This window comes from Phocoena phocoena, chromosome 17 (genome assembly GCF_963924675.1).
Source record: "Phocoena phocoena chromosome 17, mPhoPho1.1, whole genome shotgun sequence".
Taxonomy (NCBI): domain Eukaryota; kingdom Metazoa; phylum Chordata; class Mammalia; order Artiodactyla; family Phocoenidae; genus Phocoena; species Phocoena phocoena.
In genome coordinates, this window is record NC_089235.1 from 47,202,322 (window position 1) to 47,216,761 (window position 14,440).

At 43.9% G+C, this 14,440-nt stretch overlaps 1 protein-coding gene across 1 annotated transcript; it reads left to right on the forward strand.

The window, feature by feature from the left end:
- Positions 1-929: 929 nt before the first annotated feature.
- Positions 930-8,676, forward strand: ODF1 (outer dense fiber of sperm tails 1). The gene is made up of 2 exons (XM_065895618.1): positions 930-1,249; positions 8,280-8,676. Exons 1-2 carry the CDS (start codon positions 930-932, stop codon positions 8,674-8,676), a joined length of 717 nt encoding a protein of 238 aa, XP_065751690.1.
- Positions 8,677-14,440: the final 5,764 nt, after the last annotated feature.

A 14,440-nucleotide genomic window follows, 5' to 3' on the forward strand; every position in this document is an offset into this window, starting at 1 on the left:
AGCCAAGGCTGAGGCTGAGCCCCAGGTCCAGTGTGTTGATCCAGCTGAGAGCACAGAAAACTGGCCCAAGCGGGGCTTTCAGACATTTGGCTTCAAGCAACTTCAGGCAGTTGGCTATGAGTATCAAGGACCAACACTTGGGAAGCACTTGGGAATAAGTCATCTGGCAGCTTGGACATAAGACCAGAGGTGTAGTTGCTGGGAGGTGGTGATTGAGGACAGGACCCTGAGCACTGAGAGATGACAGCTTAAGAGCAGGACCCCAATCACTGGAGAACTGAGGCTCCAGGACAGCCAGGATGCCAGCTTATAAAGAATGGGCAGGACTCAGAGACTTGGGGCTCAGAAGGTCAAGGACAAAGGCTGACTTGAGGATGGCTTGGTAAGGAGAACCATGGGAGAGCTCTTTACATTCCACCTATAAAGGGAAAAGGGGACAGAATGAATCCTGTAGTATAGGGGCAAGGCTAGATGTCAAGGCTAGAGCGAGAAGGGCATAAAGCAAGGGGCCAGGCAGCTCCTTCCATCCGCCCAGCCCCACCACCAAGATCTTCATAGTTGTGGCTAGTCCACAGGACACACACAAGTCAAGAACATTTCAATTTAGCCCAATAAACCCCAAAGAGCTGTGATTACTTGGGGGGCCCATCCCAACTCAAGGTGAATGAAATCTTATATGGTTCTGAGAGCAGCTTTGGAACTCCAAGGAGGGTCTCTGGAGACCATGACTGTGCACAGTTCTCATGGTAACCAAAAGACTATGACATACTTAGAGGGTGGTGAGGTCATAGAACCCAAGCTTTAAAGTAAGTGAATCATGTGTGCCTCATTTCTTTTTAAAAGAAGCTTCTGAGAAGAGCTTAGAAGAATTTTTCTCCCCCGAGTGCCATTTCTCAAAGGTACTCACAGAACAATAAGGTGTGACTGTAATGGCTGCACTGAGTTGTCTTCTGGACAGTGTTAGAAGGGACATAAAGAAGGTGGACAGAGAACTAAGGCAGTTGAAATGCATTGACGAACTCAGCACACGATGCCTATGTGACTTATACATGCACCCATATTGCTGCTGTGACTTGCACCCGTACCCGTACTGCCTGTGCTATTCAAAGCGATCACAGTCCTGCGGCCTATGTGATCTCTACCCATGTTGCCTGTGTGATGCCAAGCTTTACTGTCTTCGCCCGTCTCTCAGAAGTTTGGAGAGGAAAGCCATTAGAGCCATAGAAGACGAAAAGAGAGAGCTTGCCAAGTAAGAAAACTTCCTAAGATTTTTATAGTTGGTATATTAGCTTCCTAAGTTGGAAAAAGGGGGGGAAAGTGTGACAATCGATACTTGAGCAAAGATGAAATGGGTTCAAGATAATGACTCTGGTGACTTAACAAATATTTAAAAAAAGAAGAGTAAATGGGTCCATGATGGGAATTGTAAGATTCTCAAAAGACAGTGTAATGATGTCGATTGGCAAGGTTGTTTTCGGCTTGTAGCAGGAGTGCCAACATGATAAATAATGTGGCTTTAATGAGAGAAAGAAACAGGGGGTGTCATTAAAAAGCTATTGGAAGCAGCAAAATAAACATTTTTTCTGGTTATGAGTAAAGTGATTTGAGTATATTTCGGCTTACAGAAATGACTTTGGGAGAAGTAATAATAATTGATCAAATCCTTAATGTTTGCCAGAGGCTTTAAGAGCAAGGGAGCAAATTGAACAATAGAGGCATTTATATGGTTTTGTAGGAAATCCTTTCTCCTACTCCCCAACTCTTGATGACTTAAAATTCATCTGGAATTGGGTTTATTGTCTGCCTACCCCTTCAACTGTAGCAAAGATTGTGCAAATAAACTACAGAACTGAGAGCTGCAGTTTTCAGAATAGAGTTGAAAAGGTTTTAATAGAATTGGATAATTTTAAATGCACTTTAAAATTTTGGAGGTTTGATCACATTTTATTTTTTGCCTGAGAAAGCTTTCTTTTTCTGTCTACATATGCCATTTAGTCTGTTACTATGATGAAAAAAAATGGTTGAAAACACTGTCCCCTGGTTAAATAAATTATGGTACATCCATACGTTGGGATGATATGTAAATGTAAAAAGGACTGATGAAGCATTTTAAGTATTGTCATATTAAGTGAAAAAAGCAAGGTGCAGAAAAACTAAATATGCTACTATTTTTTAAAAGGACACAAATAGATGATCTTTTGTATTGAAATCTATGTGATACATAACATTGTGTAAATTTAAGGTGTGCAATGTTAATTTGATACATTTATATATTGTAATACGATTACCATTGTAGCGATAATTAGAACCTCTATTGTGTTACATAATTATCATTTCTTTTTAGTGGTTGGAATAATTAAGTTCTAGTCTCTTAACCACTTTAATGATTGTAATATAATATTTGTTGGCTATATTCACTATATCATGCATTAGAGCTCCACGACTTACTACTCACTGCCAGTTTGTGCCCTTAAACAATATCCTTCCTACCCCAATGATAGATTAATAGATTAGATGACAGATAAATAGATTAGATAGACAGATAGATGATAGATAGAAAGTAGATGATGGATGGATGGATGGAGAGAGAGAGAGAGAGAATGAGGCCCTTGACAACTGTGACAGTGTTGTTTCCCTGGAAACGGCAGTAGGGCAATTATTGTCCAGGTCATCAATCACCAAAGGTCAGGAATGGGCCTCCCTCAATAGTCTAAGAGGGAACTATTGGCAATAAACTCATCTACACTCAATTTGAACCAGTTTTAATTTTTACTCCTTAGAGTATCAAGTTATATAAATTTCATGCAGTGTGAGTCAGGGGTTCTTTTTTAAGTACTTGGTCTAAATGAAGGGTTACTTGTGAGCAGGTGTGTCCACTTCCCTGTGACTCTGAATACTCGAATACCCTTGATCCAAGTCTGCTCAGCCTTTGTCTCCTGGCTGTCCCTATTCTCCAGACTCTCCAGGTGAGTTCTTTACCACCTGGGCGCCCTCTGCCTACTCTGGGAGTCTCAATGATCTGCAGTGGACACAACTTCAGGCTTAATTCTTGGCAGTGTGGTTTTTACAAGAGGTAATGTTTTCTCTGGTTTGTCACACTTTTCCTGACAATGCTTGGATTTTTTGCCAATTTTTTTTCTGTTGCTTGTGGCAGTATATGAAGCTGCTGTGGTCTTCCTGGATCTCTGAACTGATAATCCAGGGTCCATTTCAGAAATGACCTCAGGCTTGCCCTTTTGCATCTCTCCCCAGCCACTTTTCTTCTTATTCATACCACCTTGGGAAACACTCCTATGCTCTATTTCTGACAGCTTGACATTTCACTAACCTGAAAAGCTTAGTACTACCTGCAAACCTAAATATTCAATTTTCTGAATATGGATGAAAATGTTAAACCCTGATCCAGCTCCAATCCCAGAGGACTCCTACATTAATATTTTTTTCAGTGAAATGCCTCTTTTTTCTTCTCTCTCAGCTCCCAGTCCATGACTAAATAGATCCAAAAATATCATGTTGATTCAATTTTTTAAAAAACAATCTTTGGTGTGAAACTTTGTCCAAGGCTTTTAGAATGGAGAAATCGTATTCACATGACCTTTTACCCCTTAAAGAGAAAGATAGCAGTTTGGTTAGGTTGTGACATGTGCTTTCAGATGCCAGGCTGTGTTATCCAGAAGATTCTTTGCCCAGTGGGGAAGTAAGATTCCCTGGTCTATAGCTGCCATGACCCCACTGGAATTGTCTTTCTGTGTGAGAGTCTATGTGCTCTGTCTCTGGGTGCTCCTTTAATAATGGGCAAGAAGTTTTGAATAACCATATAATTCCCCCCAAGAGTCATTTGAGCCTTCCTGAGTGTGTGTTATTTGATTGATGCACGCGCGCGTGTGGTGCGTTTTTGGACTGGGTACAGAAGGTCCAATTCCTTTTCATTGTTTACTGAGCAGTTGCTTCAAAAGATACCTTGGCCATATCTTCATTAGTAGAAACCCAAGTAAGTCCTTTCATTTCTTTAGCTTCTTTGATATTCTTTTTTCCTCCCCAAATTTCCTTTTGCACCCCAAGCACTCACCTTTTCCGACTCTTCCTTCCTTTTGATTGAGAGAGACTGGAGTGACTGAATTTGGTTTCCTTTGTAAGAAGGTAGATAGCTAGTGGGAAGCAGCAGCATAGCACAGGGAGATCAGCTCGAAGCCCTGGAGGGGTGGGATAGGGAGGGTGGGAGGGAGGGAGACGCAAAAGGGAAGAGATATGGGAACATATGTATATGTATAACTGATTCACTTTGTTATAAAGCAGAAACTAACACACCATTGTAAAGCAATTATACCCCAATAAAGATGTTAAAAAAAAAAAAAAAGAAGCCATGCAACCAGCCTGCTGTAAGTTTGCACCTGACTCACCTCCACACTTCGTGGGCTTCCTGTCTTCTGTACTCAAGTGCCAGAAGCAAAGTCAGCCCCTCCTCAATCCTGCCGTTATGAGTTTATTATCTAATTACCCCATGGCAGAGTGGCTCTGACACCTGGCTTTAGTCCTTGCGGGCACATGAACCTTGATTTGCAGCTGCGCCTAGGAATGCACTGGGCTCAGCCCTGTGCCCTTTGCTGGTGCTTGGAAACTCATCCTGAGACTGTGCTTCCATCTGCTCATCCAAGTATCCGTGAGTAGCCTGTGGCTCAAGAAGTTCCCTTGAAAAGCCCCCCACAAAGGGTACCATCTTCTGAAAACTTCAAAAACCTGCCCTCTGGTTTCTTGTTTACCCCTCACGCTCTGAGTATGAAGTTTTCACTGAATCACTCTCACTGGGGGAGGCTGGTGACTGTTAGCCCTCAGGGTTGCATTCTTTGTGGTTTAGCCTTCCTGGGTCTTAAGCCCTCAGGGAATCTTTCCATCCCCCATCCTTTGACCCAAAGATCAGAGCATAGTCACACCTTGGGAGCTGGCAGAGAGGAACTCTGGGGCTTTATGGCTTTACTTACTTTATGGCTGGTGGCTGGTTGGCTTTCCCGCTGAGAGGAGAGTTCAGCTGTTTCCCTCTGTGTCCCTGCAGAGCTGGAAGCGAGTTGGGCCCCTTGGTCCCCTCTCATCACAATCTCTTTGTATGCAGAGGTCTCAGGGTGGCAAGAGTAGGAGTTGCTGCCCATCCAGGCCAAATGCACGTCCATTATTTGACCTTAGTGTTTAATGACACAGGACTCAGGGCCTGGTCGCTTAAAGCCTTGAATTTCAGGGAAGTCTGTGTAAAGCGGAGCCTGGTACAGCCTGTTAAAGAAATTTACCCTTTATTGAGTGAAAACCAAGTGCCTAACACTTCACCTTCATTTAATCCTTGTAACACCGTGGCCATCTTATAGATGATGAACCAGAGTCAGGGCAATGTTCGTGATCATCAGGAAATGGGACAGCTGGGACCTGAAGCCAGGTTTGCCTGACTCTGGAATCCCTGTGCTTAATCACCTGGTTAGTAGTGGTCCTGAGTGATCTTCCGACCAGGACCAGCAGCCAGCATCACCTGGAACTTGTTAGAAATGCAAATTCTTGGCTCCTCCCAGACTGGCTGAATCAGAAAGTCTGGGGGTGGGGCCCAGACGCCTGTAATTGAACAAGACCCGCAGGTGTTCAGATGCACCTGTGTCGTGCCACTCTGCTCCTTTCTGCTCCACTATGATACCCTTATTCAGTATCAACCAAAAGTCAGGAGGAGAGAGACAAGGCAGGAAATGGGAAGAAGGAGAAGAAAGAAGAGAGAGGGAAAGATGCGTTGGAAAGGAACAATTGAGCTTAATGGGTCTTTGGAGGGGTCTAAATTAGGAGAAAAAGTAAAGTACTCCAAGGAAACTAGAGGAAGGCCAGCCTCCCTTTGGTTCAGAGTAGAGAGAGGCATTCTCATCATCCTCATTACTTTATTCGTCAGCTGGCTGAACCTGATTCATACCTTTGTGAAGATGGCTGGCGATATCCCTCACCTTTGCTGTGGGCAGTATCGCATTCAGGAGCTTGGTCATACATTCAGGTGAAATTCAGCTTCAGCTGAGAGAAGAGGTGACAGCCCAGAGCGGCAGACAGATGGCACCGCCCACTTGCTTTTCCCTAGCATTCCGAAGAGCCTTCTGCCACCAACCAAAGAGGCTGACTTGCCTCTGTTTACTATGACTAAGTTCCTCCCTGGTGATAACTAGTAGAGCAGGCCATCTCTCTTTGCCCAGAACCCCACAGAACCAAGGAAAATCGCATGTGGGGTGACAGGTACTTTGCCAGGCAGGAGTCAGGTTGCAACTTCAGAGTTAAATCTGTTGAGTAAAATGAGGCTCCTGCAATTTCTCCTAAACCCGCACATCCCCACTGATAACCCCTGGCCTAGAAGCAAAAGGAAGAAGAAACCTTGTCTAGCCAAGACTTTGGGGCAATTTCCTGAAGACCCACATTTGTGAGACCCCTGTTCAGCTGCTGCAGTGGGGATGGGGCTGGAGTGATACGAATAGAGGAAGAGGGGGAATCTAAGCAAAAACAAAAACAACAAACTTATACTTCAAGACTCATATTGTAAGAGGAGGAGATAGATCTGGGAGCCAGCTTTGGCTTGTAGATCTGGCTCCCAGATCCATCTCCTGTAGAAGACAACAGGGCTTATGGGTATGTTAAAAAAATATTCCCTCTTTTTGCTTATCTGTATTTTCTGAGTTTTTTACAATGAACTTGTATAACTTAAGTAACAAAAAGAAGTAAGTGTATTAAAAAATTCAGCAAAAAAAGTAAGAATTAAAAATGTATCTCTAACCAATCACCCAATCACAGTCGAGACTCCTCAAACCAGAAGAGCTTCTAGAAAGCATACATGCCAATACCCTCCTTTGGAGGCCAAAAGATTTGCCAGGAGTGAGTCTTAGAACACAGATTTTTTAAAAAAATGTTAAGGGATAAAAAGAAGAGCATTTCAGAGCATTAGGTTGTCTTTGGAAGGATCAGGCAATTAGAAAGAAAGTGGTCCCTGAGCAGGGCCAGAGCATGCAGGGCTGATGCCAGGCTGATGAGGTCCTCATGCCAAGAGCTCAGTCTGACTGATGGTTAAAATCATGACCTAGGCATTAAACAAGCCTGGATTTGAATCTAGGCTCTGCCATTCACCACCTTCACCAACTCCCCATCTACAAAATGGTGACAATTACACCTGCATGACAGGGTTCTTGTGAGGGTCAAATGAAACAGTGCCTCTAATGGCTTAGCACTTTCCACAGCACACTGTGGGGAAAAAAAAAAGAAAGAAAGAAAAAGAAAAAACACACAACAGACAAAAGCCTAGCATCCTAACTACGTGGCAAGCACTAGTATAGATTCTTTTTATTCATTAACTAATTTAAGTCTCATGAAACCCCTAGAAATGGGTTACTATTATTGTCCCAATTTTACAGATGAGGAAACTGAGGCACAGAGAGGTTTAAGGAGCCTGCCCAAAGTTCCATAACTAATAAGAGGAGGAGCTGAGATTTAAATGCAAGAGAATGTGGTGATCATTTTGTAATGCATAGAAAGGTCAAATCACTATGTTGTGCACCAGGAACTAACATAGTATTATAGATCAATTGTACTTCAGAAAAACCCAACCCACCAACCAAACAAACTCATAGAAAAAGAGATGAGATTTGTGGTTATCAGAGCAGTGGGATGGGGTGGGGGGGATTGGATAAAGGTGGTCAAAAGGTACAAACTTCCAGTTACAGGATAAATAAGTACTAGGGATATAATATACAACATGATTAAGTAACAGTGCTGTAGGTTATATATGAAAGTAAAGAGTAAATCCTGAGTTCTCATCACAAAGAAAAAAATAATTTTTTCTATTTAATTTTGTATCTATATGAGATGATGGATGTTCACTAAACTTATCGTGATAGTCATTTCATGATGTATGTTGTCAAATCATTATTCTGTACACCTCAAATTCACACGGTGCTGTATGTCACTTATATCTCAATAAAACTTGAAGGAAAAAGAAAAAGAAGAAAATTAAAAATAAATACAAGAGAAAGATCTGGAAGGCCAAGCACCCATCTGTTGTTAACAGGGGTTTACCTGTGAGGGAGTGTGATTTACATGGGAGGACTCTCATTTTTTACTTCTACACGCTTCTGTAAAGTTTGACTTTTCACAATGACTAGTGTTTATTACTTTTGCTGTTTATTTTTTTTAAAAAAAGAGGTAAAAATATTGCTTGTTAAGCTGTGTCTGAGTTCCATGGTCTGAGCTTCTTCCTCCCACCCTTTCTTTTTCCTAAATTCCAGATTGAGAAGAACAACAAATAGAATTCTAGCCTCCTCTTGCTGTAGCAGTAACATTTTAGGATCAGTGAACGTGTGCGGCTTTGAACCCGATCAAGTCAAGGTGCGAGTGAAGGACGGAAAGGTGTGTGTGTCAGCTGAGCGCGAGAACAGATATGACGGCCTGGGATCGAAAAAGTACAGCTACATGAACATCTGCAAAGAGTTCAGCTTGCCCCCGTGTGTAGATGAGAAGGACGTGACGTACTCCTACGGGCTCGGCAGTTGCGTCAAGATCGAGTCTCCCTGCTACCCTTGCATGTCTCCCTGCAACCCCTGTGATCCCTGCAACCCCTGTGACCCCTGCAACCCATGCTATCCCTGTGGGAGCCGGTTTGCCTGTAGGAAGATGATTTTGTAAAGTGTAGGAACCCAGGACTTAGTAGAGTCAGGTATCCAGCCCAGCAGCTCTTTCAGCGTTTCTCTCCCCCTTCCCATGGCCCGTGTTATTCAGGAACATAGAAAACTGAATACATAACTGCAATCCACTGGTGTGTGAGAGTATTTTGGTTCAACCCACCACAGAGCCCCGCCAGGTTAGTGGGCAACGGAAGGATAAACAGATGGGAACGGAGATGAATGGTAAGATCTGCCCTCCTGTGTGCTACTTTATACCCCACTACCGCCAAATCCCAGGAAAAGATACTTTTGGGGTGGGCATCCCCAGACACTGTTTTTCCAGATGATTTTGTGACATGATCTTGTCCAGAAATGAAACAGTCAAAGCAGAAACCAAGACTAGTTAGGGCTGAAGGCAAGCACTTTTTTTTTTTTTTGCGGTACGCGGGCCTCTCACTGTTGTGGCCTCTCCCATTGTGGAGCACAGGTTCCGGACGCGCAGGCTCAGCGGCCATGGCTCACGGGCCCTGCCGCTCCGCGGCACGTGGAACCCTCCCGGACTGGGGCACAAACCCGCGCCCCCTGCACAAGGCAAGCGCTTTTTCAAAGCTACTCCGGTAGGGAGCACTGGAGAGAAATGTGGATGGAGTTTTGACTGGGGCAACGATGAGAGTACAAAAGTATGGGGGGAGCATGTTCACTGACAGATGGTGGGGTGGCCACACAGCTGTTGTGTCTCAACATTCCTGTGATTTGGGGGAAGGGCCAGCTCTGGCTCAGGGTGATTTGCAACCTCCTAAGGATTTATTTCAACTATCTGCTTTTCTCAAACCCTAAAATTCCTTCAAGGCACAGAAGTTCAGTCCAAAGTTCATGAGTGGAAAAGTACAGCTGTCATGAAATGAGAGCATAGTTCACCTGAACTTGGACCCTCATGGACACAGCCCGTGAGAAATTCGTGACCGCCAAGACAGAAATAAGTGTAAAGGAAGAGGGATGATGGGGAGGGCTCAGAATGAGGACACCGGCTGGTTACAGATCTGACTATTACGGGGAACGCAAAACCCTCACGTTTGCACAGTAAGTCTTTTTCATTAGTCTCACCTGCATGTGCGTTAAAGCCTTGGCTGCATATGGGAATCACTTAGGGAAGCTTTAAAAACATGGATGCCCTACTTCCCTGGTAGCGCAGTGGTTGAGAGTCCGCCTGCCGATGCAGGGGACACGGGTTTATGCCCCGGTCTGGGAAGATCCCATAGGCCGCGGAGCGTCTGGGCCCGTGAGCCATGGCCGCTGAGCCTGCACGTCCGGAGCCTGTGCTCTGCAACGGGAGAGGCCACAACAGTGAGAGAGGCCCGCGTACTGCAAAAAAAAAAAAAAAAAAGGATGCCAAACTATAAAGGTAAAAAACACAAACTAAATCACACACACACACACACAAAAAGAAAAAAAATTTTTTTTAACATTTTAAAGAAAAAAAAGTACTGATGCCTGGGTCCCATCTCCAGAGATTCTAATGTAATAGATCTGAGGTGTGCAGCCTGGACGTCGAGATTTTTAAAAGTCTCCCCAGGTAACTGAATCACACAGGTAAGGTTGAGAAACTCTGGATAGGATCTTAAAGCTCTCAAAGCCCTTTTTCCTCAAAAGCTTCCTTCAAGGTCAATGTTACAGAATATTGATGGTGATAGCAAACACATTTTGCTTTCAGTTGAGGGAAGTAATGGCCCGCTAATACAGGTGGTGAATGAAAAACATTGAACATTTCAAAAATTTATTACCTAGCAGCTAGGTATAAATGAATGTTTGTATGTACCAAACGGTAGAGTTACCTTTATAAGTGTCTTGCCATACTTTGATGACATGTTCATAAATATTCTAGTTTCTAAGTAACACATTTTAAAAATGGATTTTGAAAAAATTTCATGCTGTGGAGTCAATGGACTCCCACTGGTGTCTTGAAAAAGTAGGAATCTCTGTCCTCTGGAGGGTGCCATTCCAGGGCATGCCTGGTGACAGTTCATTATTTTATTCACCTACCCACCTGCTCACCCTCCTGTTAGTCCAGATTCAATTCATTCATTCACCAACCTGTCAGCAGATTTATCAGTTTAAATGCCAGATATTGTGCTCTATAGCAGAGATGGAGAGAAATACCCTCTTCACAAATGCCTCAGATTAAATTCAAGGAGGTGTTTGGGGGGGTTGGGAGAGGAGGGAGTTCCAAAGAAACTGAATTTACAAGGGCTAGGAGAGGCCAGAGGGGCATTCCAGATGGGCCTTGGGCATTTCCAAGGAATGTACTGGTGACCTCACTGCCTCGCAGGACGCCTTGGGGAAGCCTGGCCTGCGGTGGACTGGTTGCCTGAGTCTGCTCATCATCCTCACAGGCAAGTGTTTGTCTACTGAGTACCTGCTATGACGAAGCGCAGTGCCAGGAGCTGTTGTCAATGAGAAGTACCTTTCCAGGAACTTCTCACAGCGAAGGCAAGACTAACACCATGCTATAATTGTCAAAGGCTTTAAGTGTGCTTTAGACAATGTGTCAGTAACAGGAAGAGTCCTGGAGTCAGGATGCCAGACAGGGTGTCTGAAATCCAGCACTCACTGCTCCAGAAGCAACTGGTCCACCACTTAGAACCCCTTCCAGCAGATCATCTTTCTCTTTGCACTGTAGAGAGCTCCCCCAAGGGCATGGTCATGACCCTTTGCGGCTGGAATAACTTCTGCTCTTAGTGGAATGGGGATCACCAAGCATCAGAAGGTCTGAAATTTCCAGTCTGGAAGGTTCTGGAGGGAAAATACCCCTTTTCTTCTACTAAAACTTCAGTGACAACTGCATTTTCATACACTAAGGAAAATGGCCTGAGAAGAATTTTACTCCAGTTTGTGATGTACTTATTTATTTTTGCAGAAAACAACCTTTTTTAAATTTTTTTATACTCACGAATTTGTAGGTCAGAAATTCAGGAAGGGCTTGGTGAGATGCTTTGTCTTTGCTCCATTTGGGAACACCCAAATGGCTGGAATCTTCTAGAGTCTTCTTCATTCACTATTTGGCACCTAGGCTGGGGTGACTCCAAGAGCTGGGCTGTGATTTTAGATGAAAAAAATCTTATAGTGTTGTACAAAATGTCACACTTTATTATACACATAAAGAACTGCTTTTACTGAAAACAATACAACAACATGAATCATAACATTCAGCATTAAAAATGTTTCCACTAATGGAATGTTTGAAATTGACACTGCATTAGAGGGGAGGGATAAATCAGGAGCTTGGGATGAATATACACACACTACTATATAAAGACAGATAACCAACAAGGACATATTGTACAGCACAGAGAACTCAATATTCTGTGATAACCTATAAGAGAAAATAACCTAAAAAAGAATGAATATATGTATATGCATAACTGAATCACTTTGCTGTACAACTGAAACTAAACATTGTAAATCAACTATACGCCAATAAAATTAAAATTAAAAAAAAACCCACTGCATTAGAAAATTACAGGAATATGGTCACCATGCCTATGAAAACTACAGTCAATTAGTCAACAAAACAGTTAAGCTTTGTTCACTGTTTTTCTCCCCCATATGTTTGTGGTTATAAAGACCATTTACATTAAAAATGGATCAAGGTTTAGTGTTGGTTCTATAGATATGAGTATTTATCCTAGGTTTCCTGGGACACCCCAGGTTTCAAATGACTGTATCCTGGTTTGGGGATGGGAGGATGTGGTCCACACTGTTGGCTTTGTGTGGTGAGGGTTTCCTGATCCAGATGTGAAGGGGTTAGAATGGACCATTTGGATAATATCTGAGACAGCAACAGAACAAAAGGGTACAAGAACAAGAAAGCTGTTTGAGTGAAATTGGCAGCCCTTGAAGAAGCAGGCAAAGGTGGCAGGCAAGCATGAGGCCAGGATGTGTCGCGGCAAAACAACTTGACAATAGATTAGGCAACCGTCTTGGAAGAGGAAGTTGGTTTTCTTGAATCAGCAGCTTAGTCACCTTCCGGCATCATCAGTGTCAAGTACGTTTTACCCTTCAGGGCCTGGCTATGGGATTCTGACGTGGTTTTGCCACCTCAGAAGGGGGTGGGTTTTAGAAAGGTGGGCCTACAGGTTCATTTGTGGGAGAAACCTTCATTCCTTCTTCACGTGAATCCATTCAAGGGCTTCCTCTGTGCCCCGCAGCCTGTGAGAAATGGCAGGATCCGGAAATGGCCAAAACCCAAATCTTTGCCTTTGAGGAGTTTTCAGTCCAGGGTGGGAGACAGGCCTATAAAGTAGTAAATTATAATCCCACCTTATCAAGGATTCCTATCTAGATAGAACCAAGCACTGAGGGGCACAGAGAGGAGACAGCCACTAACCACGGGACAGCTGGGGTGACTCAGGCCGGCCATCGTCTAGCCTCACACAGTCCTTTTTCTAAGTCCTTTTCCGCTTCAGTGGGTGAGTACAGGGAATAACAAGACTTGTTCCTCCCGGGGTTGTGTAAGTGCTTCTGAGAAGCCCCCTTATCCTTCCAGGCTCCTGTTGCTTCTTTCCCTACTTTCTTCCCTTTAAGGACCTGTCAGAGTCCAGGCAGGAAACAGAGAGTACACTCAGCTGCGGTTTTTAAAAGGCTTTTTAGTGAAGTAACTATTTACAGAGGTGTGCGTAGCTTCCCAGAAGTAGTAAGAGACATTGATGCCCAGAGCAGCTGCCCACAAGGGGAAGCCACTCGCCCACCTGACCTGCAGAGGCAGGGGAAGAGGTGGTGGCGTCCAGGTGAAAGCTGGCCTCCTGGGAGAGGGGCTGCTGGACAGGAGCTGTGAATGTAGAAGAATGTACTGCTGCCAGGACTGCCCAGCAGGTGCATAGTGAGAGCAATAAATACTCCCACCTCCCTTTCCTCCCAACCTCCAATTCCCTGACAGTGTATCCCGTTAGCCAGCCCCAGTGGGCGACCAGAAGGCGAGGGAGCCCGTGAGGGGTTCAATGAGGTTAGCCGCCAGGGCCCACAGCGGAACAGAGAACTTAATGCAGAACTTTAGAGTTAATGGAAAATAACCCACACTCTTTCTTTCCTCCCTCCCTCCCTCCCTTCCCTCTTACCTGCTTGCCCACAAGGCATCAGGCCAGGCATTGAGGAATCAAGGATCAACAAGCCAGACCTGGCCCTCACCTTTAAGTCTAGGAAGCAGACAGACAAAGGGATACAGGGTGGGATGGACAAGCTCAGGAAACAACCCTGGGGTCTGGTTTTACTTCACCAAATTCAAGCCATAAAGCTCCTTGCTCCTAGAACTAGTGTCTGAAGGGACCCCATGAAAACCTTTACTCACAGCTCATCCTAGAAAGCCCAGGTGATGGACCACTTGGAATTCAGAGACAAAATGCTTCTCAGCCCCAAGTCACTATCCCCCATGCCCTCTGTTATTCTTCAGCATTTCTATCTCTTATTTAAACCCAGGCACTCTTCCTTAATATGTAATAGCAGAGAAATTCAGAAGAACAGCTTTTAACCTTGGGATGAAGAAAAACAATTTGAGCAAGACAGGGTAGCCAGAAGCCATAACAAAAAATACAGATATATTCGATTACATTTTTTAATATTGTGAGGCAAAAATCATAAAGTCAATGGAGATATAATAGACTAGGAAAAAAATAGTTGAAACCTGTCAAAGTCTATATCCTTAGTAAACAATTTGAAAAGCAAAGGATAAACAATTTAAAAAGAGACAAGAAGAATATGTATAGCAGCTTTATTCATAATCTCTAAAAACTGAG